Here is a 25655-nt window from a genome sequence, read left to right on the forward strand (position 1 = left end):
ATGTAGATTATTGCATTTTAACAATTCAGCCTAAGGCCAATGGATACGGTAGCAAGACGGTGAACCGTCCTACTAGAGGGCTTCAGTAGAATAGAACAAGATTAGACGAACGCAGAATCAGCACTGTTACAACGTACGGCCGGTATTTAAAGGAAAACATCCGACCGCACGTGTCTGATCAAGCCAATCGGCTTCAAGGTCACCTCATTTGCATGCGATCGCAGGCGAACATCACGATCGGCCTTGATCGTCGCCATACGATCACAGCTGCAGACTAGTAACATTTACGACAACAGATCACGTGACGGTGACTACGGACTTTTACGCCGGGGGATCATCGGCACGTTACAAAGAAGTTACTGCGTGACCATACGCAAACGAATCGCGTAGCTGTGGGCGATAGCGCTCTTAAAACTGACGATATAGGAAAAACTCGCGTAAAATCAGGGAGATACTCCAGAAATAAGGAGAGAAGAATTCTATGTTTTTCCTGTGGTGTTTAGGGACACATAGCCAGAAACTGCCCATCAAAGAACACGTCCCATCGGGCCGATATGGTTTCGCAGAGCGCGAATCGAACCCTTACTGCCAACGCTGGTAACAAGAAGCCTAGCTGCGATTGGTATCTAGACAGTGGTGCAACGAAGCACGTGTTCACAAAAATATAAGTTTCTCAACTTGACAACTGTGAAGTCTGAAGTGGAAATAGCTAATTCCGAGAAAATGGAAGTGGTTGGAAAAGGTGATGTTGTTTTGAAGCCTGTTAAATCCTGTGGTAAAGAAACATTCTATCTAGCCGACGTTCTGTACATACCAGAGCTCGACGGTAACCTCCTTTCAGTGGGAAGAATCGAGGAGATGGGAATGACTGTTTCATTTCAAGGGGGCAAGGCCATCGTCAAGGACCCTAATGAAAGAAATAGAGTAATCCTTACTGCATATAGAAGTGGGAGACTTTATAAGGCTGAAGAAGCGAGGACTTATAAAGCGCATATCTCAAGGCATGAGGATCTTATCCACCGACGCTTAGAACATTTTCATTTGAATGCAGTGAAGAAGCTCATGAAGCAGGATGACACTGTCAACAGTTGTGCAGAAGCAATGGAAGATGGAAATATTTGCTCTACTTGTGTCCTTGGAAAGATGAGAAAAATTCCTTTTCCTAAATGAGAGACCAAACATGCATCGAGGCCACTTCAGCTCATTCATAGTGATGTCACAGGACCTATCATGCCTACATCTAAAGGAGGGTCAAGGTATATTGTCACCTTTGTTGACAACTACTCAAGGTATGCAGTAGTGAAGCCTATGAAATCCAAATGTCAAGTCCTCGAGAAATTTATTGAGTTCAAAAGGACTGTCGAAAATTTCCATGGAGTTAAAATCGCTACTCTACGAAACGACAATGGAGGGGAATATATCAGTCGTGAATTTGACGATTTTTTGAACAAGAATGGAATATCGAGGCAGCTCACGGTCCCTAGAACTCCAGAGCAGAATGGGGTAGCTGAGAAGATGAATCACACCCTGTTCGACATGACCAGATGTCTTCTTCTAGACTCGAAGGTCCCAGACAACTTATGGGCAGATGCCGTCGTTACCGCCTGTTATTTGCGGAATAAATGCCCATCTGAAGCTATCCAGGGAGATATACCCGAAGAACTTTGGACCAAAAGGCCAGTCAAAACTAGTCATCTTAAAATTTTTGGTTGTAAAGCGTATGCGCACATCGATAAAACGCAAGTAAAGGGAAAGTTAGGGAAGCGCTCACAAGAATGCGTATTCATTGGATACCCTGAAGGGGTCAAGGGATACAAGTTGTGGAACGTAGACGAAGACATATTTTTTCCCAGTAGGAATGTGAGGTTTGATGAGACTGTTTTTCCATTCAGGAGGAGTCAAACAGATTGTTAGTTGAAAGGAAGTGAATTAGTAGTCAATCTAAATGACCAAGAAGTACAAGTGATACCTCCTGGAGCCCCTCTAAGGGATGCATTGAAGCATGCAGAGCAATGGTTGGAAAGTCAAAACAGTCTACAACCACTGCGGATCAACTTCCAGATGTTATAAGAAGCAAGAGATAAAGCAGACCTACAAGTTTTTATGGGAATCCAGTGTCATACAAAGCTGTCAATGAAGCGCAGTTTAATGCTGATATTCGGATCGAGGATCCTGCTACCGTCGAAGAAGCGATGGAATTATCTGATGCAGAAATGTGGAGAGCAGCTATAAAAGAAGAAGCAGAACAAGTGACTGTTGAGGAAGCTGGCAAAGTGAGTGACGCTGTCGTTAAAGAAACGGGGTCGGCAGCTAGATCGGCTAAGAAGATGACCGATAACAACGATAACTCTAGTTGGAAACGGCGCAAGAGATCCCCCAAAGCAGCTGCCAAGGAAAGTGACCAAGACGACGACTCCGACAAGGATGGTACCGCCGACGTGAAAGCCAGTCCGAAAAATCACGAGTGCAAGGCGACGATGACAAAAGCTAAATATGACGAGCAAGAAGGTTCCGAACACTAGAAGGAGGACAGTGATGACGACACCGGCTCGGATTACGAATCAAAGTTACCAAAGTGAAAGGCCATAGGCCGGCAGACAAAAAGGTACGAAGAAATGGTATTGGAGAGAAAGAAGAGGATGAAGTTTTGCCGTCCAAGAAACACTGTGATGGTCACCAAGGTACGAAATCGAAGAACTATGAGTCCGACGTCGATAACGGTGCCGAAGAAGACGAGAACGAAGAGAATGAACCAAAGGCTAGGAAATCCAGCAACAGCAGCAAACCAGCTGCAGGCAAGGAGGATGAAGCGCATCAATGTTATTTTTCCTTTCATCATGCTTGGCAAGGAGGAGTGTTATGATATAAAAGTGAAGCCTTGATAATGGCTGGTTATGCCAAAAGCATGAAGAGTATTGTAGTTGGCCCTTTGGCAAAGTATTAAGTGGAATGTCTCCCGTAAATCAAGTGTGATGATAAAGGACGTGTGTTTCCTTGTGTAATTAGTGTATTTCATTTAACCGATGTATCCAGTCCACCCACCCCATTGTTTCGCAACAGAACGGGCAACTCAACTCGTTCAAGTCAACTCTCAAGTTGAGGCAACTCTGGTTCGATTTTAGTTTCCCCGTGTGAGGAGAGCCTTACTCTTCCATTTTTCCAGTTGTTGCTTATTTACAGGAAATTAGTTTGTTTGTTTTTTCATATTCCATTGGGAATTAAATTACATGTACAAGAGTGCACAATACTAGTTTCACACATTACCTCTAAATTATGTAATTAGAACTGGGTTTATTTCAAAATTATGTCAAGAAGACTTTGATAAGAACCCTTATTTATTGTCAACCCCCCCCCCCCCCCACCACTTTTTTTCGCTCATCAGTCTGTTAAAGAGAGGGTTTTATTGTATTTTGGTTTATGTGTATAAAACTTACTTCCACCCAGAACTCAAACATCGATATTTTTATGTGTAACACCAAACTTTTCACACCTTTTGATACCACCGAACTTCAGAAAAGGTCTCGCAGGACACCAGTTAGAAGCCTATGCCCTGTGGAAGCATGAAAAATTGCTCTGAAGTTGCATGACACACTTGCATGGAAGAGTACATTGACTTTGCCCAACAATATTGAGAAGTGACCAACGAATAAGGCAAATACACGAAAAATACAAAACAGTCCTAATGCATTTCTACTCATAGTGGGTGCCATCTTCAAAGGAAAATATTTAACCACTAATCGCATGCTGAACAAGGATCCCACTTGGGTTGAATACAAAATCTTAACTCCCACCAAGTGCATCCTCGGTCAGCGTGATTAGTGATTAAATATTTTCCTCTGAAGACGTCACCCACTGTCTGCCGAAATGCATTAGGACTTCTTTGTATTTGGCTTATTCATTGGTGACTTCTTAGCAAACCCACTTAGTGGCAGAAATTTTCAGTTAAATCAGGGTGTTACTGCATTATTTTTTATAGATTTTTTGATTTATAGTATAATGCAAACGGGAAAACTATAAGGCCACTTCCCTTTTCTCACATCACTCACATTATTTTCATATCCTTATAGCTAGGCATCATTTCCTTGAATCGTTTGGCGTGGTTGTTTTCCTGTGAAGTTCAATAGTTCAATTCGTAAAGCTGATAAGGCAAAGGGCTATCTCTTATAGAAAAGGGTAAGAGCCTCATTTTAAAATGATGTAGATTAATTTCTTAAGAAATTTGATAGAATATTAATGTCCAAGAGACAGTGCTTAACAATTTTCTGAAGAACAGTGAATTTTATTTGGGGTATAAAAGGATGGTTAATCAGTTTACTTTAACAGGTTGGCTGAAGAGAATGGCAATATTCGAGTTGTGAAAAATTAGAACTTTACAAATGATTTGGAACACTCTTGTATTTGAAAGTAAAGGCTACCCTGACCACCCAATACGAGAACACATAGTGATGAGATTAGAGCTCACTAAAAAACTATTGACAAAAATCATTATAGATATTATTGTCCATAGGACAGCTTCCACAAGTAAGGTATTTTCTAAAATTGTTTCAAAAAAATTTAATGGATACAAAACCACTATTTAACCACACATGCACCTATTCAACATTCCTCTGGGAATTTCTAACAGATTGGTACATGTCGGGATGTATGTTCTGAGTGTTTGTGGCCTTAATGTTATTTATGTTGTCAAAGTTATGCTCTTTTCGTGTTACACCAATGCTGTGTGCTATCTGCCTTCTATAATTTGAAGTGAAAATTGCAAATGTGTAGAAAATCACTGTAGAATTAAGTGCATTATAAATATGAGCTATAGCTTTGATTTTTCACTATAAAAATCTAACTGAAGTGTCCAAATGATTCGTTCTAACATGCTTATGCAAACAATCGAACATATGTAATCATAAGCTATTGTGATGAAAATTGTTTGTTCAGGTTTGAAGACCGTCATCCGTTTGAGTTAGCTCTCAACGTTTCCCCAACCACAAAAGTTGGCGGTGGAGGAGCATGCACTTAACGACAACCACAGTGTGCAATTCAGAAAAACATAGGTAATAGCTAATGTTGACCACTCCTTCCCATGAATCTACAGAGAGGCTATTGAAATATACAAGCAGCTATAATAGAAAAGAAGAAACTTTGAAATTGAGCAGATCATGGACACCAGCTCTCAGAAGAACGAGAACCTTCAAGATCCAGCAACAGAATGATGACAACAGCTAATCAGATAACTCCACATCTCTCGGCCAATCAGATTCTCCTGGCATAAGAACTGTTTTCAATATGCTGCCAACCATAGGAGCAACTGACTAATTGCAAAGCAATAGTGTATGTCAAGACACTCATGTACGTAAATACAACCTCAGACTCCGGAAAACTTGACTTTTGATCCGGTTTTATCAATTCTCCTGATGATGCCAACTGCTAGTGTTGGGGAAATGTTGAGAACTAACTCAAACAGACAACGGTCTTTGAATCCGAACAATTTTCATCAAACGATGGCAGCGAAAACCTCATTAACTATAAGCTATGGTGTTAAATCAAGACCAAATTTAATAAATTAACAGTCATTGTATGTCGCATCTTTTATAAAAATGTGAGAATATATTTAAAATATTAACATGGCGTGAATGCTCCTGACAAATGAAATTCAATATGTACATATTTTCATACATATTCGATGAATACAGTTTGATTTTCTTTTTTTTTCAAACGTAATAGAATTGAGAATCTGTCAGTTGGCTAATCTAAGCACTTCAAGTAAATGTTGTCCATCTTCCTCCATGTTGGAGCAGGAACTTCACTGCAAGACGCTGAAATGAAAGCATGAAAAAATATATGGAATGCAATATGAAGCAATAGCAATAAAAAGAATATTAACGCAAATTGACATTAAAAAATCAGGCAACCTCTATGCCTGAGGAGTGTGGAATTTTTAGGGTTACATACTGTATGCTGTATGTATTTAACTCAAAATGACTACCTGTGCAGTCCTTTAAAGAAAGTTAAACACTACATGAAAAGCAAACAAAATTTTAATGTTCACGAACTAAATAAAACTGTTGTAAAGAATTTCAGTTCAACTCAAAATAGATCAACAGAATTTTATTTGAAAATTGGCATTCATGCCAGAAATCTGAAGGAACCACATTACTAATGTCAAGATTTTTTAATTTTATACAAATACAACGCCACAACAGACAAAATGCCCAACGAAGTGGCTGATAAAAAGATGCCCATAAAAAAACCTGTAATAGGTCAAATCTAAACAAAATACACTAATGAAAACAATATGCAGTGAAACTCTGTTATAACGACATCAAAGATTCCACAAAAGTTTGACATTTTTAAGACCTTTTTTGGCAAAAAATATATAATCAGAGACAATCAAATACTTTGCATGAAGTTTTTATTTCTTTATGATTTGGGGTGACCAATTTTATTGAGAAACATGAGGAAATTTGGAATAATTAATGCGGTTGTTTGTTTCAAATTTGGCTGTGAACTGAAAGTGAGGGTCTAAGTAATTCATGATGAGTAACAATTGTTCTAAGTTATCTTTAGAGCCATCCCAAAGCACATAAGTATCATTATCTCTGATAAAATAATAAGAGCACAGTGTTCAATAGCTTACTCTCAAACTCGTCCATATATATCACACTAAATTGGGGAGATAGGATTTCCCATTGCTAGACCATCTGTTTGGATTTAAAACTTGTCATCAAAGCTGAAGGCAGTTTGTGAGAAATGCATGTGAAATTGCATATTTCTTCTACTTCAGGCTGTGAAAAATTGTGTTTTAAGTCGTCTTTCTAGACAACTAATACTACCTGTTATGGGAATGTTAGTAAACATTGAAACTATGTCAGAAGACACCATGTTAAGTTGTTTGGGTTCAACTGTACATATTATATGAGTAAAGCTTGATATGAATTTATAACTGTATTATTATTGGATTTAGTGAGTGGAGATAGATTCAGAACAAGGAATTTCAAGGTGAGGTAGAATGAAGCTGTACCAATGTAAGAGACTACGGGACAGAGAGATAATTTTGGTTTGTGAAGTTGGTTGTGAAAGAGTCCAAATGCCATCAGGAACCCTGAAAAAGAAATTTTCTAAATTAAAATCTAATAGTGCTTCCTTGTCTGTATCCCCATCAGTCAATAAATCTAAAATAGTTAATTTAACTGGGAACCAACTGACAGGAATGCAAACTAAAGCCTTGGGATTAATTTCTGTGACAAACTTAAATTAAACCCAATTAATTTCATTGCCCCTATAGAGAAGTCAGTTTCATGCAGTAAGATTATACATGAACAAAAAGCCACTCTGAGACATCTCATATCCAACATTTTGGTGGATAATGAGCGGAAAATCAATAAGAAGGTTTCAGTAGGCTATTCACCAAACAAACGTCAAAGCATTACAAAATTATAAAAATATCGTAATTTCTAGAGCAGGTAAAAGGGCCATTGTGATAATGGCCAAAGAACAATACTCTGAGTTGATGGCATATTTTGAGTGGTCCTTATAAAAAATTAAATAAAGTATCACATGCAGGCTCTCACCTTCATGCTTCATGTTTGAAGAATGTGAATCAAGTGAACAAACATACTTTTTTCCGCTAAGCAACTGAGAGTTAAGATTTTGTGTTCAACCCAAGTGGAATACTACTTTTTGATAATATACACTGGTGTAAGAAATTAAGAGAATTTGCAGACTTGGTCGATTATCTCTAGAACTACTGTGCCGATTTTAATGAAATTTGATATGTGCATACATTGATACAATACAAAACAAATAACCATTCAATAATTGTAATACACACACATGATCGTGTGTAACACTCGTTGGAGTCGGAAGGTATGAAACAGCGGTTGCAGAATAAACAAAAAAATGGGTTAATAGGGGGTATGGTCCCCTCTTACAGATATACAGGTCTTGCTGCGTGATTTCATACTTGAAATAAGGTAGTTTATCATTTCCTGTCGCAATTGGTCCCACTCGTTCAGCAACGCTGTTTTCATTCCCTGGATGGTTTCCCGGAGGGGGGTTGCGAGTTGCAATTGCCCTCCCCAGAGCGTCTCAGACATGCTCTATAGGGTTAAGGTCTGGAGATCTGGCTGGCCAATCCATCCGGCGAATATCCTCACTCTCTAGAAAATCGTAGAGCAGAAGAGCTCTATGTAGCCTCGCGTTATCGTCCATTAAAATGAACTCAGGGCCAACTGCACCCCTGAAAAGGTGAACATAGGGCTCCAAGACCTCATCCTTATACCTCACACCAGTCACAGTGCCTCTTTCAAAGACATGGAGAGGTGTGCGGCCATCCAACATGATGCCTGCCCAGACCATTAAACCTCCTCTGCCATAATGGTCGATTTCGCAGACATTGGAGGGTAGGTAGTGGGTCCCTGGTTCTCTCCATATGAACATACGGCAAGAATCGATGCTTAGGCTGAATCATCAGTGAAGAGAACGGCCGCGCATTGATCCATACTCCAATCTCTATGCTCTCTGCACCATGATAAATGGATTCTCCTGTCCGTAGAAGTGAGCGGGACGCAAACAGCAGGTCTTGCAAACAACCCTCTCTCATGAAGTCTTTTGGAAACAGTCACCCTTGATACATGGGTTCTTGTGGCTGCATACAAGTCACGAGAGAGCTGAGAAGCTGTAGCACTCCTGTTATGCCTCACTATAATCGACAAATGGCGATCTTCTCTGGCCGTCGTGGCTCTTGCACGACCTTGCCCAGGCTTTCTCTCGATGGATCCGGTATCCTGGAACTGTTTCCATAAGTTACACACCACGCTGGGCGTTAAATTGAACTGTCTACAAATCTGGACTTGAGATTGGCCTGCTTCTAGCCTCCCCACAATTCACCACCTCATTCCATCATCTAAGCGTTGGTGGTTACTCATTTTTACTGTTAAAATTTGAAATTAACCGATTGCTGCAAAATAACACCAAGAAATTTGCCGAGGTGTGCTAGCGAACGAAATGCGTCTTAACTTACACGCGCTTATAAAGCCTGTTTCTCTACAGGCTCCGCCTACACACATGTGTACGCTTACGTATTTGACGTACACGATTTGCATTTTTGTCTAGAAGCAGGGGTTTTACATTCAGTTCAGTTCTTTTCATGAAATTCGATAAAATATGCAAATTCTCTTAATTTATTTCTCCAGTGTAGGTCAGTGTGATTAGTGGTTTGATATTTTTTCTTCTGCAGACTACACTTATTGTGTGTCAAAAATGCATTAGGAATTTTGTATTTTTTGTGTATTTGCCTTATTCGTTGATGACTTCTTAATATTCCAAACAATATTTGAAAAAATACCATTGTAGAGGGATTTATTGAGTATCGTTGCAGCAAGGTTTCACTATATATGCACCTGTTTTGTGGGCATTGTAAATAAATTGAGCATATGGTTTTTTGGGGACAATGAAAACCGTTATTTTGACACGCCTTCTGAAATGTGTTTTTCTTGTCATACAACCTCTCAGCTTAACAGCTTAAGTTTTGAATGTTGTCATGCATGAATTTTTTAAATGGGAGATCAGCACTAATTCGTGCCTTGAGGTTGAAAAACAAACTTTTACCCACCACCACTACGCTATCAGTGGGCTTCTAACTTGGGTCCTCCAGATGTGAGTCCATCATGATTCCCACACAACAGCATTGTGATACAATGCAACTGAAACACAACATTCAATAATTATACTAGTATTTCAGAAAGATTACACTCATAATAAGGATCACATCTATACCTATAGTACAGAGTGCAGGTTTGCAACTTGTGAGACACTTTCCTGGAAAGCTATTAAAGTTCCTTAGGGAAGAGGATGTGCGAACATCCAGATCCCATAAAGCTACTATATAACGAGAAGCGCTGTTTTGATGAAAGAAATAAGCAACAAACACAGTGTGTAGATTTTGGAAGCAGCTACAGTAAAAACCTGGACCTTCCCCCCCCCCCCCCCACCAGTGGTGGTAATACGCAGTTGCCCCGAAAATAAGCCTTGGCTAAAATCGTCAATCTGACATTTAGTATGCCATTGCAACACATGATGGATATATTGAACTATATAAAATAATGATTTTCTTATTATTATCAAATATAAATAAATAAATGATATCATTAAATGTTATAATTGAAATAAATTATAATACACAGTGATTTATAATTCCTTCCAGGGTTTTGGAATGCTATAGTGGGAAAGCTATGGTGAGTACAGCAGAAAAAAGCCTTGCTCTAAATACAGAAACAATTCAAGTTTTTTATAACAGCAGTTACTGTAAGGCCAGTCGTGATCCAGGCTCTGTCCCAAGAGGGATATAAGCCTTTTACCCCTAAGGGTTGGACGTACGCTACCAGCAGTTACTGGTAGATGGCAGTACACATTTAATTGAAAGCAGTCAGTGAATTAAAATTTCGTTCTTGGACAAATGAAAAGCTTTCTGTATGTTAGAATTTGCTAAATTTCATTCAGTCATATCGGTGCAGAAAACATTTCGCACAAAATATCGACCAGAGGCACCCACTGACAAGACAATTCATGTGTGGAACAAGTTCAAAGAAACAGGGTGCTTGTGTGATGCAAAACCCGTAAGTGATATGCGGAAAGCGTTTACGAGGAGCAAGACAAAATCAACCCATCGTGCACGAGTACCTTAATGCTGAATAGCCTCATCATTGGATTAGACGAGCTTCCGAAGATGCGTTCCTTCTCTGTCCTGGACCCCTGCTCACCAGACTTAACACAGTGCGACTTTTTCTTGTGGGGCTATGTCAAAGATCTTGTACTCATATCCTGTTTGCTGCATGATGTAGCAGAACTGGATTATTGAATTGGTGTATGCATGTAAGCAAAGGTTCACACATCGAACACCTGTAAGGTCTGTAAATAAACTTGAATTGTTTCTGTATTCTGTGCAAGACTCCCCTCCGCTACACTCGTCATAGCTTCTCCATTATAGCATTCCAAAACCCCAGAGGGATATTAAATTATGAATCGCTTTGTATAAACAAAAATTAACTTTTCTTAACACACAAGCAGGCCTCCTTGAATGAGAGGTGAATGCCTACGTAAACAGGTAAATTTAAGACTTTTATCAAAGAAAATATACCAGCATATAGCTGGTATTACATTATAAAAGTTTTAAAAAATTTCTTTTATAAAATGTAAAATTCAACCAATACGCCAATTTTATTGGTTGTTTTCAAGTTTTATAAAAAGAACTTTCTAAAACTTTTATAGTGTTACCCTGTCCTATGACACATTCCAGCTACCCAATGAATGTCGTTGTCATAGGCCGGGATTACACTACAAAAGTTTTGTAAAAGCTTTTTGAAAAAACTTGAAAAATTCAACCAATAAGCATATTGGTTAAATTCAAGCTAATGTAACCAATACACTTATCTGTTGGTTTTTTCTAGTTTTTTAAAAGATCTTCTATCAAACTTTTATAGTGTAATCCCGGCCATAAGTAAACAACCAGTGCAGTTTGACACTGGGGGAACAAATAAATGGGCAAGTATTTCCGATGGGCACAAACACATGCCCGCTTCATTTGGTCCTGAAAATCTAAACTGAACTTCTTGTTTACTTCAAACCATGACACCCAAAACAAAAGTTTTATGAAGTCCAGCGTTCGCAACTTTTTGTCAATTTTTGTGTAACCATCATTCAAAAATGTCTTCAAAAAGATAGTTATTCTACCAAAAAATAAATCTTAGCATGATTTTCCAGGATGCTCCTAACAAAAGCCCTAACCCGAAAATAACCCCCTAATAAATTTTCTGAAGCAAAAATTAATATACGACGGTCTTATTTTCGGGGAAACATGGTAGTTGTGTGAAAACTAATCTACAACGTCAAACTTACTTGCTACTATATGATTGAGGGCATCTTTTTTTTGTTGCAGCTCAGAAATATCATTCGCTGTAACTTCTGGGCCAGGTTTCTGTGGATACATGAAAATTCAATATTAAAAACATTATCAGCATTCCATGCAAAGAATACATAAGTGTAGTAATTAAAGCCAGATCCACATTTAAATTACAATGGCAAATGTAATTTTATTTGAAAAAACAAATTGTCATACATCTGAAAGAATAACGATCGTATTTTCCCATGTATCACTCACAGCATGTATTCAACTGTCACATTTTAATTACATGTTGCTGCAATGTCTTCACGTTATATACTAGGGCTATGATAGCATCTATTTCACAATACCCCCTCTCCAACCTCATGAAAAACATTTTGATCCAAGTGTCACTGTTCTAAATATAATTCAGCACAATGAATTTAACAACTTACAACTTTCTGACTTAGAAACCAGTTCTGAACTTGATCCATATTAATTAACACCATATGTGCCTATGTCCAAAGACAGAGATATTACGGCTGAAATTCTCTTTATCAGACAAACATATTTGAAGTTTTCGTAATACTGCAAAGTGGTTTGAACAAAAACGTTGTTTATTATATTCCATTTCAATTCCTCAAACAAAGATTGACAAAATTTATATACTTATGCTGATGCTTGTGTCAACCAATATACAGTCGAATCCTGTTTTAACGAATACCGTTACAGCGAAAATCTCATTTTAACGAACACTTTTCTAATACCCCAAATAAGTTTACAAAGGAACAATGCTAGATAACCTGGAATTCCTTTATAAGGAAATTTCGTTTTAACGAAGTGATTCCTCTGGTCTCTTGGCGTTCGTTATAACGGGATTCAACTGTAATTGTCTGGTTTATGCTGTAAAAAATCCTTCCAGTCCCACTCCCTACTCTTTAGATTTTGCTCTCTCTTACTACTATCTATGTATATAGGGTGAACTGTCAAGTACCTTGACTGCATTTTACTAGCTAACCGTTGATCATAGCAGCATACTTCCAATTAGAAAAGGTATTCAACTAACGTTTTGACTTCAGAAAAATGTTGTTCATATTGCAAGGGGTATAGAACAGTTATTAAAAGATAAAAACTAAATTTTTATGCGTTCCCCTGTCCTATAACTCCCGGCTAGAAAGTTGTTGCCCTGTCTCTCCTGAGGCCAACAAAACAAGCTCCATGTTTCTAAGTACAATATTCGCTGAGATATTTGAATCTGAAAAACCGAAACATTGGGAAAGAACAGCATAAATGAGGGGTGTAGCGACCTCTAGTTGAACTTTTACCCACGGTGGCAAAATGATGTCACACTTCAAATTTTCTCTTGAAAAAGGGATTGCTACCTATCAGTGCAGGTTGTGAAGAAAATACAATTTTTTTCTGTGTGGATGGCAAGAAACGATGTGTATAAGAAATCCTAAATTTCTCTGTCCGGGCCTAATAAATTATGTTGTTTATATATTTATAAAAACCTTCTGATTATCATTATATTTTATAATGGTGCACAACACCTGGTCATACAGATAGGAGCCCAAAACCAGCACCTATAAACTAGTGCCGCCGGCCGTGATCTGAACAGCAAGATTCTCAAGGTAGGCCATAATAGTTTCATCCATTCCAAATGGACAATCTGCTGAATGTCGATCACGTCACTAAAAAGCCGCCTCCGTTTTGGAGAAACAATCCAAACTTGTGGTTCGTCCAACTAGAAGTGCAATTCTCGATTGCAGCGATAACTGCCGATGAAACAAAGTTCAACCACACTATTGCTTGTATTGACACAGATTTTTTTTATATAACAGTCCGATATTTGGTTCTGGAACCTTTCCAGCAGACAAATGTGATGCGCTTAAGACAAGTTCGATTCAGGTTTACGCAGAGAGCAAATCATCCAAAATCTGTACACTAATGCAAGGTTTAGAGCTAGGAGATCAAAAACTATCGCATCTGTTTGCCCAAATGCGTGAGCTTGTTGGATGACTTACTGAAATCGTTGTGGTTAGGGCGACTCTCCGCTAATGTCCAAGCTATACTAGCTGCTTCAAACGAAAGGCCTCAACAGCTTGCTTTGATGGCAGATAAAATCGCAAGTTGGCCATTCTAAATATCTGCTTAGCATCCATTCGATCCCAGAACACAGTCAGCCAATCACTGGAGCAACAAGTTGCGGCTCTGACCAAAGAGTTGAGTGAGCTGAAGGCCGCTACTCACACTTCACAGTGGCAGCCTAGACCTCGTTTCCATAATGATGAATGGTATTCTCACTTGCAATCCTGCAGCCGAGCCCAATACAAACAAGCTCAAAATTGCTTATGCTTCTAACATACCAATTTCGGAGCTCAGGCTAAGAAATGTCAACAGCCCTGCTCCTTCAACACAACTGGCAATACGTCAACAGAGTCATACTGGCCGATCATTCTACCAACTACTAAACCACACATGCACCTTGTCCATATTCCTGTGCGGAATCTCTAACGAATTGGTACATGCAGGAATGTGCGTGTACGTGTAGTGAAACCTAACTTGAAGTTTGTTTCTGTGTAATGCTTGTGTATACAGTCGGCCTCCCGTATATTCGCGGTTTTTTTCTTCCTTTATTGAAATTTTTTTTAACAACTCATCAATCGTCATTCACGTGTTTTGTATACAAAATTTGAGTTGTGCTTGTATAGGATGGGTCATTCTTCTAGTGCTACTGATAATGCTGTGAAAAGGTAAATGAAAGTGAAAACTTCATAAGAAAAATTGGATATATTGACTATGCTTAGCGAAAGTAAGTCACTACCTGCCGTGGTCTGCTATTACGGAATCAACGAATCTACGGTGAGATATATCAAGAAAAAAGAATCTAAAATTCATTCAGCTGTAGCTACACCCATGGTAGTCAAAACTTTGTAGCGCCTACGGAGTCCATGTGTTTCTCTTACAGAAAATGCTGTTTATTGTGGGTACAAGACTGATACAAAAAGGTATTCCAATTGATTGTAATATTTTAACCCAAAAGGCGAAAAATGTTACTCTTCCGTAAAAAAAGGGCTGGTGAAACGTCTATTTCATCAGAATTTTATGCACGTAAAGGGTGGTTTCATAGATAGGTAGAACCACTAACAACCACGGACTGATGCAAAGCAACTTACTTCTGTACCTCAAAAGAGGCTGGGTTGTGTTGGAAAAAGTTAGCAAAGATTTATAGCAGTGCCCCCCCCCTTCCCCCATGCTCACAAGTATCGAATCACTTGCATCGTTCTCCCCATGAAGACAGCTATCTACTCGATGTAACGTACAAGCCATTTGACTAAAATGGATAGCTGAACCCTATGACTAAAGAGAAAGATCGCACATGCACACTGTGGCACATAAGGGCCGGAGACTGCAGCCTGGAATTTCAAAAGAAGTGTGGAAAAGACTTGTGGGACAAGTAAGAAGACATTGGCAAGTGGGAGACATTTGAGAATGGTCTAAATACTTGATTATATGAAGAAGAAATGACAAACAGAAATCACAATGTTCTTTCAGAAAATATTGCTAACAATTGCGGCATCCTCTTTTACATTCCCTTCTACCTCTGTGTCACCTTGCTCTTTCTCATAATGTTCAATAAACAAGATATATAGAAAAAACCTATGGTTTCGGTTATTCACACATTTCCGTATTCGCGATCACCCCCGCGAATACGGGAGGGGGCGACTGTATATGCAAACTTTGCCAATACAAATACAACGCCACAACAGGCAAATTGCCCAACGAGGTGGCTGACTTAAGAACATCATGGATCCCCGAGCCATTTTTTGGAGGCCCTACCTACTACTGCTACACCACACATGCACCCCCCCCCCCCGCGGAACCCCCCAACGAATCGGTACACGCGGGAATGTGCGTGTACGTGTAGTGAATCCTGACGTGAAGTTTTTTGTTTCTCTGTAATGCTTGTTATGTGTAGTGCTGTCATCTGCCCCCAGTTTTTCTAACTATGAGTGAAGTGTTATGATTGAATGATTTACCGTTGTAAGACTGTTGCTCTCTGTGGCGAGACTTTTTAACGGGGAGATCGGCTCGCATTTGCGCCTTGAAGTTGGGAACCACAGAAAACCAACTTCAGCCGACCACCACTGTGGGGTTCGAACCCGGATCCTCGCATCACGAGTCCGGCACTATAACCACTCGACCACCACAGCGGCAAACAGTATAGAGAGCATATACACAGAAAATTAGCTTTGTACACACAAATTTTGAACTGCGCTGAAGTTTCCATTTGATATAGTAATGATAGATAAGAGTTTGGATCAAAATAATTATTAAATTAAAATTGCTTCATGTTTTGAATATAACTAATTAAATGTTCTGAAATGGCCCATTACTGATGAATTTTAAGTGCATAATTATTTTAAGGCCTCAAAGAAGGCTACTTTGAAAAATAAAAAGTCTTTGCAAAGAACAAAAATTTACCTAATTTTTGCAAATGGAGGGTTCAGATAAATAACGGTCTATGTTAAATTTTTTTGCAAAATCTGGTTTTTGATTGAATAAAATTCAACATAGCTTATGTTACACATTCCTTATATAAGTTCCTGTAGAAACCAAAGGATATTGTTGCTATGCCACTTTACACAGCTGCAATCATGAGTTTTGTAACTGGAACAAAGATCTATGTCACTATTGTGTTTGGGCTGAAGATTTGCCTCCTGAAAATCACCTTTTTTAAATTACAAAAAGGAAAAAAGCAGACTCTCGTGTTGAAGATGATTCCTTGATAGCCTATAAACCAATTTTTACAAGTCATTGTTGACAAAAAAATTAATTTTGTCATGAAAACAATGACATAAGTGATGTAACTGCCATAGGAGTTTGACAGAATAAAGGTCTGTTACTTCAATGCAAAAAAAGTGTTTCCCTAATTCAGCGATGACTTTTGTTGTGTCTCCTATGAAGTTTTAAAAAGCCACATAGACCAATGTTTGGCCGCATCCTTCAATTAGTAAACTTATCCTAATACTCAAGGTTAAGTTTGGTGATCGATTAAACAAAATTTGTCTATCTAAATTTGAATGTAAAAAAAACCAATTTACAACAATAAAAAATATAAACCGGTAAAACCCAATCACTAAGCATACTCTTAATTTTTCTTTTACACAAAATGAATATAAATGTATACGTACCAAGTCATCAAAAGATTTTGTTTTCCGTACATCCCATATCATCGGTAAGTGGGTATCAATTGTATTAACAGCAGCTTTCATGGTTCTTTGCAGATCTCTAGCTTCGGTACGGAGATTCGAAGCCACCATAACTGTCACACAACTGAAGAAATTATCTAAACAAAAATACATCACTTTTTTTTTAAATCTGAATATTTTATTTAACCATATGAAAACAAAACCATTTTCTTACCAAAGAAAAAATACCAAAAAGAAAGAAAATTCCAGGGTAATAATGAAGCATAAATACTACAATGTCCTAAAATGTAGTTTCACAAAAATGAAAGATAATTTTGGACACATGTTGATTCTGAAATTTAACCCAAATATGAATGATAAAGTGATAAATACAAATATATAATAGTATACAAAGGATTTTAACACCTGGCTGATGCGAAGATATATATTTAGGAAAGAGAAAATCCAACTGCCCTTGCAGGGAATTGAACCCACATCCTTTCACTTTCTGGGTAAATGCCCTAGACCTTTCCCCACAAGGCAGTTGAATTTTCTTTCTTTCTTAAATATATCTTCACATCAATCAGCTGTTAAAAATCTTCGTGTGGATAGCGGAGAGTGATATCATCCTCGGATACAATAGAATAATGATAAATAATAGTACAAAGACAATTGTGACTTTATAATTGTACTGTTGACATGGAAAAACATGTAAGCCACAAAAAATTGAAAAAAAATTTTTTTTTTCACTGATAAGGTAGTAAGAACCAGAGGCTCAGCTCATCATGTAGGTGAACCCCCCCACCCGCACCCCAAGAGAATTTATAGGCATCAGTTTGTCTGAATGTAAATTTAGTGTCCCAAAACTAATATGGATATATATATATATATATATATATGTGTGTGTGTGTGTGGTCTTTATTACTGTCTGACTGAAAAAATATTTTGAAGCAAAATGTGGTTTCTATTGAACAGGGGAATTATTTAGAACTTGTAGCAAGAGATTGAACTAAACGACAAGTTCAGTTCACATTTTCAGGGCTCAAGGAGCAGCATCTTGCTCCTGAGGATAAACAAGGACATAGCAATGGAGAAGGAAGGAAAAGTCCCACACAGTTTATAATGTCTACCCTAGCAATTTAGAGCCTGCACCCACACAGTTATGGTAACTAGTGATAAATTTCCCCATATTTGTGGGAAAAATTGGCTAAAATTGGTAGGAGTTTTCTTGACATTTGCGGAAATTTGGAGTTCATCAAAGCAAAAAAATTTTTTTTTAATTACACATGCAGTTTAATATTTTACCAAGGGTACATGACTGCATATTTTCACCAATAGCTGGCAGCATATTTTTCAAAAACTGTGTGTGTGAATAATTTTTACTCAAAAGGGAAATTTTCCTTGAATATTCAATAACAAAAATGATTTAGTTTGCACAGAAAGACAGGATTTTATTAAATAAAAAAAATTTGTCGCCAGAATAGTTATTTTTATTGCCAACAGGTGACGCTAAAGTTGAAAACTTTTTTCTTTGCTACTCTTTTACCTTTTTATGACTTTTAGTTCCTTTGACTGCATTGTTTTTGTGTTTTCTCTAGATAAGCACTCATTTCGCAAAGATTTGTGAACAATCCTCTCCTGACTCTTTTCAATCCTTTTCTATACATACATACATACACTACACAACTCAAGCATATGCAACAACTTTTCCTCTACCATCCTTAGTGATTTGTAAGTCGCCAGATGGCCTGTGAGGGCTGGGCAGCGATAGAAACATTTAATTCAGGTCAGGCTATTTTTTTGTAATTTTATATCACTGAGTATGTGTTTTGAGCAGGGTTTGTTTAACTGAGGTAAAAATGTATAGAAATGAATGGGACAAAAGACAATACACAAAACCATACATTATATCCACTGTGTTACAAGTGTTTTGTAATAGTGTTACTTTATATCAGTGCTAACAAAATGCACACAACAAACAACACACTGCAGGGGTGCAAGCGCCCCCCGTCTATTTTGGAGCAGAAATTTTGAAAATGGAGCAGAACTAAAAACAAACTATATCTGCAATATAAGGAGTAATTTTTCTGTGAAATGCCAAAAGTTTTGCCAAAAATGGTTGAAACAAATAATTCTAAATAAATTTCCTTCACAAATTAAAATCCATTTAAATTTTTTCTGAATTATCTTATGTCACAACTAAAACATGCATTAATGAAATGACAAATAAAAATTATTACTCTTTTCAAATTAAGCAACCTGCCGGGATGGGATTGCTGTTGACTCTTTTCGGAGCAGTTTTGGAGCAGTAAATTTAGTGTTTCGGAGCAGTAATCAGTGAATTCGGAGCAGTGAGCAGAATCATTCTTACCTTTGTGAAAAATGAAATTTTTTGAACCGAGATAATCAGATTATTAAATTTTGAACGTTTTAACCAGTTATAGGGTTACAGCATCAAAAATCAGTTTTAAACGTTTGATGAAACTTACATCCACTTGCCGGGACGTAAAAATCAGTCATAATCCAAACTGGGCATAAAAAGAAAACAAATTACACATTAAACAAATAAGCCATACATATAAAAAACTCATGACATATTCAAACTTTAATTTTTTTGTTTCTTTCTATTTTCTTCCAATTTTTCAAGAACACTACACATTTTTTCTTTCGATGTTTTCAGAAGAACTTGCCCACTTTCGATGTCTGCAAAATTTTTTTCTTTTTATCCCCACTTCTATCATTTTCTCTGCAGTTTTCAGCATAGTTTTTGATGATGACAACTGAATTTGCAACTCCTTTTTTTCTGCTTTTAATCTTTGATTCTCATTTGGTCTTGGAACTTTCTTATCAAAAGTTTTTTGGTGCCGAAATCTGTCTTGGTACTTTTGATGCAAGCTGCGAACAGCTTTCAGAAGATTGGCATCGACATCAATATCTTTAGCACTTTGAGAATGCTGCACATAAGATTTTATCTGCCTAATATCATTGATACTTTCAATCAAAATATTTGATCTATGTTGCAGGAAATATTTGTTCACACTAAAGCCCCTCTCACAGTCTGCATTTCCATGGGCAAGACATAATAAAGCTTTGATGAGCACAGGCAAAATTTTGAATTTTAGACTTCCAAGTTTTTCAGATCAAATATAGAGGCCCAATACTTATCCACCCTTTGATAACTCACTTGTATCTTCACACTGCAGAGAAATCCATTCATCTAAGAGAACAGGGCTATCTGAAGGAGAAACAACTTACGGTAGTTTTGAAACAATGTACTTGATACATGATAATGAAGAATTTTCCAATCTGAAAACGGGATGCAAACACTACATTTTTTCGAGCATGATGTTCTTAAAGGGCAAAACTTTGAGCAAGTGCTTGACACAAGCAATATAAAATGATCTAGCACCTAATAGAAATTTTTTCTTGAGAACATCCCCCAGCTCAGCAAGATTGGATTCTATTTCAGCACCAACAACCACATTTTTCCTCCAGTTCTCACTGCTTTCTATAGCTATATTTTGGAGTTCAGCAATTCTAACATTCTGAACATGTTCGGATTTCAGAAAATGCCCCATAATTTTTCTAACAAGAGCTCCTAGCTCGTCATACAAAATGTGTATGAGGAGTTCCTCTTTCTGAAACAATGTCAGAAAGCCATTGAAAAGTTCTGATGCTTCTTTCAGAAACAAAGCTTTCACCAAAACACTTTTATCTGAAAGGACTTCCTGGATATGATGTAGTCGAGATGAGTCTGATCTGGACTCCTTACTTTTGAAAAACTTCTTCAATGCTTCAATCTGCTCGATAAATTGTGAGAGAGACACAGTTAGTGTAAGCCATCTGCTATTCACATGACGAACAAAGATTCCCATGCTCTGGGATGTCTAAAGCACACTGCAGATCTCTGAAATCACTACTCTGCACGGCAGATCTTTTGAAAAAGTAGTAAATATTGATAATGAGAGATTCTATTTCTCCCCCAACACAGTTCAGCCCACGAGCAAAAGCGTTATGCACTTTATGGAGAGAACATTCTCCTATGTCCAATAACTCAGGACAACATACCTTCATTTTATTTTTCAATGCTTTCATGACATTTGGGCCATCACTATGAAAACTTATAACATGAGCAGAGTTTAAGCCAACTAGAGCAGTTTGAATCTTTTCATGTAAGATGTCAGATGTTTGATGTCCAATGTGAAATGATTCAAGATGTATCACAACTACCTTCTTAGAAGATTCGCTATAATACCTGACCAAAATATCAAACTGCTGGACACATTTTTCAGCAACTGGAGTTTCATCCACTTGTATGGTCAGAAATGCATTTGTTAGATTGATTTCCTCTATCATCAAATTCTTGATATGAGGCCCAATGCCATCTGATATCATACATGCAATCTTGTTTCTATGGCAGGAAAAATCTTTTGCAATTTGAGAATCACCAAACATAACTGGGAATAACTCTGTTGCAGTATCAGCAAATGTATATGATATATTGTTAGCAGCAACTGAAATTGCAAAGCGTGTCTCAGCAATAGACACTTGGTCTGAATGACTTAAATGCTCATTTTTCTTCCCTTGGAAATTTAGAAGAGGTTGACTATTTGACTTCAAACGTCCTTTAGAATCTCTCTTCCCATCACAATACAACACATGTTTTTTACCTTGAGCATGCCTTTTAATTGCAGTCACACCATGTTGCTTACAACTGATTGTCACATTGCCGACTGTACAGTAACCATCTTCAGGTTTTATACTTTCTCTACACCATTCAGATATTTTATCTCCATTACAGTCAATTTCTTCAAGGATATCTGCATTAAATCGTGTAGATCTGGAAAATAAAGGAAAGTACATAATTAGTACAATTTGTATAGAAATTACAAGTTATAAGTAGAGTTGCTTTATATAAATTAACTAGGCTACATGAAACTTTTACAACTTAGAAAATTACTAGATACCATGACCATATCAATGTTTAAGATAGGCTAGTACTGATACATCAATTCTGTATCAGTAAAAAATAAGGGCAAGAAAAAGTAACATTTTTAAAATCATGAGACCTCTTTTTCTGAACCTGGGTTTTTTTCATTGTCACCCTACCCTCGAGTTCAGAATATTTCTTAAAACATAGTGTATACACAATTATCAATGTTGTAATAAAAGAAAAACCAATGCTTGAAATCCAGGAGTTTTCCCAATATTCCATCAGACCAGTATGCCAAAGGAGTGTAATAGATTTCCTTTTTCTGAATTTCAATAATACTTGCGACAAACTCTAATATGTCTTAATTGGGAAAAAAACAAATAATCTCTGAGAATGGCTATTCATCATGTCATATGAAAACTATTTTTTGTTATATACAAAAAATGTTTCACCTGCAATAATTTTTCCTGAAAACATTCAAAGTTTTATATCTTTTCATTGATTTTACTACTGTATTTTCAATAAACCAATAAGGAGTGATTCAAGTATTACGTCAGCATTGATTGGGAGATGGGGAGTGTTTCCAATTTGCTGACTTGATGACAAGGAGGAATGGGGGGGGGGGATGTTTGGATGATGCTTATGTCATCAATGGCCCATTATAAAATATGAAATATTCTTACTGGCATCTTATTCGGTGCACCAAAAATGAGTAAAACCTTTTGATAGTTATTGGGCACCTGAACTAACATTCTACCTATTGCTAAGTCCCCTACAGAACCACTTTGGTGATCTTTAAATGTTTCATGGATCCAAGTGCTCTGGACCTGTGTCGCAGGCTGCTTACGTGCTCTGGACTTGTGCTGCGCATCATACAAGTGATTTGTGATTATGTCACGGATCACTTATCACCATGACACAATCACAGATCACTGTCATCTGGGAATATGCTGCAGGTAACTTGAGTGATATAGAACTGCACTGAGGGCAGCACCAGTGCTCTAAAACTGCCGCACATCACTCAAGTGTTCTCTTAATGTGCCATAGTCACTTAATACAAATACAAATACAAATACAACGCCACAACAGGCAAAATGCCCAACGAGGTGGCTGATAAAAAGATGCCCATAAAAAGTGCCATAGAAATGTACAGTTCTGGCTCTAGTGTTTTAAAGATTAAAAAATGATAGAGAACTCATCTAAAGATGAAAAAAGATTAAATTATTTCATTAATGCTGGAATAATTTTTTCGTTAATGCTGAAAAATTTCTTTTATTAATTTTTGAATTTTCCTTCATTAATTCTGGAATTATTTCCTTTATTATTACTTCTTTCATTACTTCTGCAGTAATTGCTTTCATCAATTCTGGATATGTTTCTTGCATTAATGCGGAAATTACGTCTTTTATCAATTTTGGAATTCTCTATTAATTCTAGAATTTTTCTTTCATAAATTTTGTAATTATTCTTTTCCCTTGATTCTGGAATTATTCCTTTCATTAATGCTGAAATTATTGCTTTCCTTTATTTTGGAGCTCTGAAATTATGTTTCATTAAAACTAGAAATTTTTAATTAATTTTGGAATTATCTTTCATTAACTCTGAATTATCTTTCATTAACTCTGAATTATCTTTCATTAACTCCGGAATTATCACTTTCATTAATTCTGGAATTATCTTTAATTACTCTCATGAAATGAATCGATCTGCCTGTTTTTGCTCCAAAAAATGCTTGATTAATGCTGCAGAATTTCTTCAATATAATTTATATGGGGACCCATAATTAATTTCAAAACATCCTAAACTATATAGATTGATGCAATTGGATTAATTCTCTTTTCCGTGCTTGAGATATAAATAAAAAGCTGAAATTATATAATGTTATTGCATGGATATCCAATTCAAAAGTGGGTCTGGTTCATAATTTTATACAGTCGAATCCCATTATAATGAAATGTTGTTATAAAGGAATTTCAGGTTGTTTGCATTGTTCCTATTTAAACTTATTTGAGGTATGAGAAAAGTGTTCGTTAAAACGAGATTTATAACGGTATTCGACTATGTATAATTTTCTGGGTTTCATATTTCTAAGCGAACTCAATATTTGGAAAACCAAAAATTCAATTCAATTTTAAAAATTATTGATGTTGCAGAAAATCCTAAATTTCCGCATTTCTAACAGTGATCTCTATATGAAGGGGGGGGGGGGGAGAGATCATGTTTGTTTGTATCGAGTCACGTGATCTTCCGACGAAAAATGTTGGGAACACCGTTCTCAGCACTGCCAGGGCGGAGACCGCAGACGTCATACTCCCTCCAGTAATATACTAAGCTCGATGGCTTTAATACTTGAAGGGGGCCCCTAACTGAATCAAATTTTCAGTACTGAGAAAATTTTTCGTTTTTGTGAGGTAATGAACAGCCTAACGCATGCTCACTTTCGGCAAAAAAAAAATTGTGTTACGGAACTAGCGTTGTTAATGCAGCGCCGGAACCCGCAGAATATTTCAGCTCGTAATTCGGCGTGCCGGAAAATCTCCATGTGCGGTAAAACATTTCCGGAAATGTTTGGTTTTTCCGGAACAGGTTTCGAGAAACGAACTAATTTTCAAACAATTTTCGTTGCCGGAAGTTTCACCAATGCAGGAATGGATGACAAGATGTAGCAGGTGCATCTAATAGCAATACCATTCTTCTTAGGAAGTTATGGATACCAGACGACCGTCAAACGTGAGAAAGAAACAAAAATTCTCGCATCATACGATTAAAAAAAAACTTGCAAATTTATGTTAATAAAATATTGATGATAATTAAATTGATTGACTTACCTTTCCATTTCGCAGATGCCATTTCATAAACGAAAACCATGTCCAATGAAACTGTGTTCTTTTTGACGCCAAACAAGCTCTGCACAGCATAGATTTTCCAAGTACAGTCAAAGGAAAAAAACTGCTTCTATAATAAAAAACCTGTTTCTTGATATATTGAAATTTGGGAAGGGGGCATGCGCAACGAGCGTAGGAAATGCAGGAAACCTTGGCAGAAGCGGTATCTTGATGAATTCTACAAAAAAAAACAGGAACATACACTAAAGACTTTCTATAACTTACTGTAGCAACACAGAGGTTATTATAACGACTTGATAAGGAGCCCTTATTCTAGTGACATCATCGAAAGGGAAAGTCGAAGAGGGAAATTTCAGAGAACCACAATTGGCGCAGAAGCGCCAAACTTTCTCGGAAAATCAATGTTATGACGCAGTATGTAGCAGGAAATTGCTAATGGCGCAGTTTGGCGCAGAAATCCCATCCCTGAACATGCATACTAAAAACCTAGGCAGCAAGAATTTCTGCTGCTTGAACACCAAAATCTTATCCTGATATAGCAAAAAAAAGTGCATGCAGAATATAATAAGGGTTTCCGTGAAAAAAAAAAAAATTAGCTTCTCACAGAATTTAAAGGAATTATTAAATTTAAAAGCAAAATGCAAAAAACGAAAAAAATATAAAAATACCTTATTTACTTAAACAATTTCTCAACCTAATAGCATGTCAATAGATTACGAATCGCAAGTCGCTTTCAGAAGTTCAGCATCTCAATGATAATTTTTTTTCAAATTTTTCACGCTCTTGAACATAAGATTTTGTATGTCTTATTCCAT

At 37.1% G+C, this 25655-nt stretch overlaps 2 protein-coding genes across 5 annotated transcripts in view; both read right to left on the reverse strand.

Annotated features, from left to right (window-relative positions):
• Positions 1-5560: 5560 nt before the first annotated feature.
• Elp1 (elongator complex protein 1) overlaps positions 5561-25655 on the reverse strand; it is a 117326-nt gene continuing 97231 nt past the window's right edge. For all 4 annotated transcript variants that reach the window (XM_089251429.1, XM_089251428.1, XM_089251430.1 and 1 more), the window contains exons 33-35: positions 17065-17219; positions 11887-11965; positions 5561-5807 (exon numbers count right to left, since the gene is read on the reverse strand). In XM_089251429.1, the coding sequence (XP_089107555.1) occupies positions 5737-5807; positions 11887-11965; positions 17065-17219 (305 nt within the window). In that variant the 3' untranslated portion in view covers positions 5561-5736. The remainder of the gene's footprint in view (positions 5808-11886; positions 11966-17064; positions 17220-25655) is intronic.
• LOC149068555 (uncharacterized) lies at positions 19681-25062 on the reverse strand. The gene is made up of 2 exons (XM_089250776.1): positions 24823-25062; positions 19681-21901 (listed from the first exon to the last, which is right to left on the reverse strand). Exons 1-2 carry the CDS (start codon positions 24828-24830, stop codon positions 20908-20910), a joined length of 1002 nt encoding a protein of 333 aa, XP_089106902.1. The 5' UTR covers positions 24831-25062; the 3' UTR covers positions 19681-20907.

This window comes from Pholcus phalangioides, unplaced genomic scaffold (assembly GCF_987345545.1).
Source record: "Pholcus phalangioides strain wild (caught in Gottingen) unplaced genomic scaffold, Ppha-v1.0 ptg000024l_1, whole genome shotgun sequence".
NCBI lineage: Eukaryota > Metazoa > Arthropoda > Arachnida > Araneae > Pholcidae > Pholcus > Pholcus phalangioides.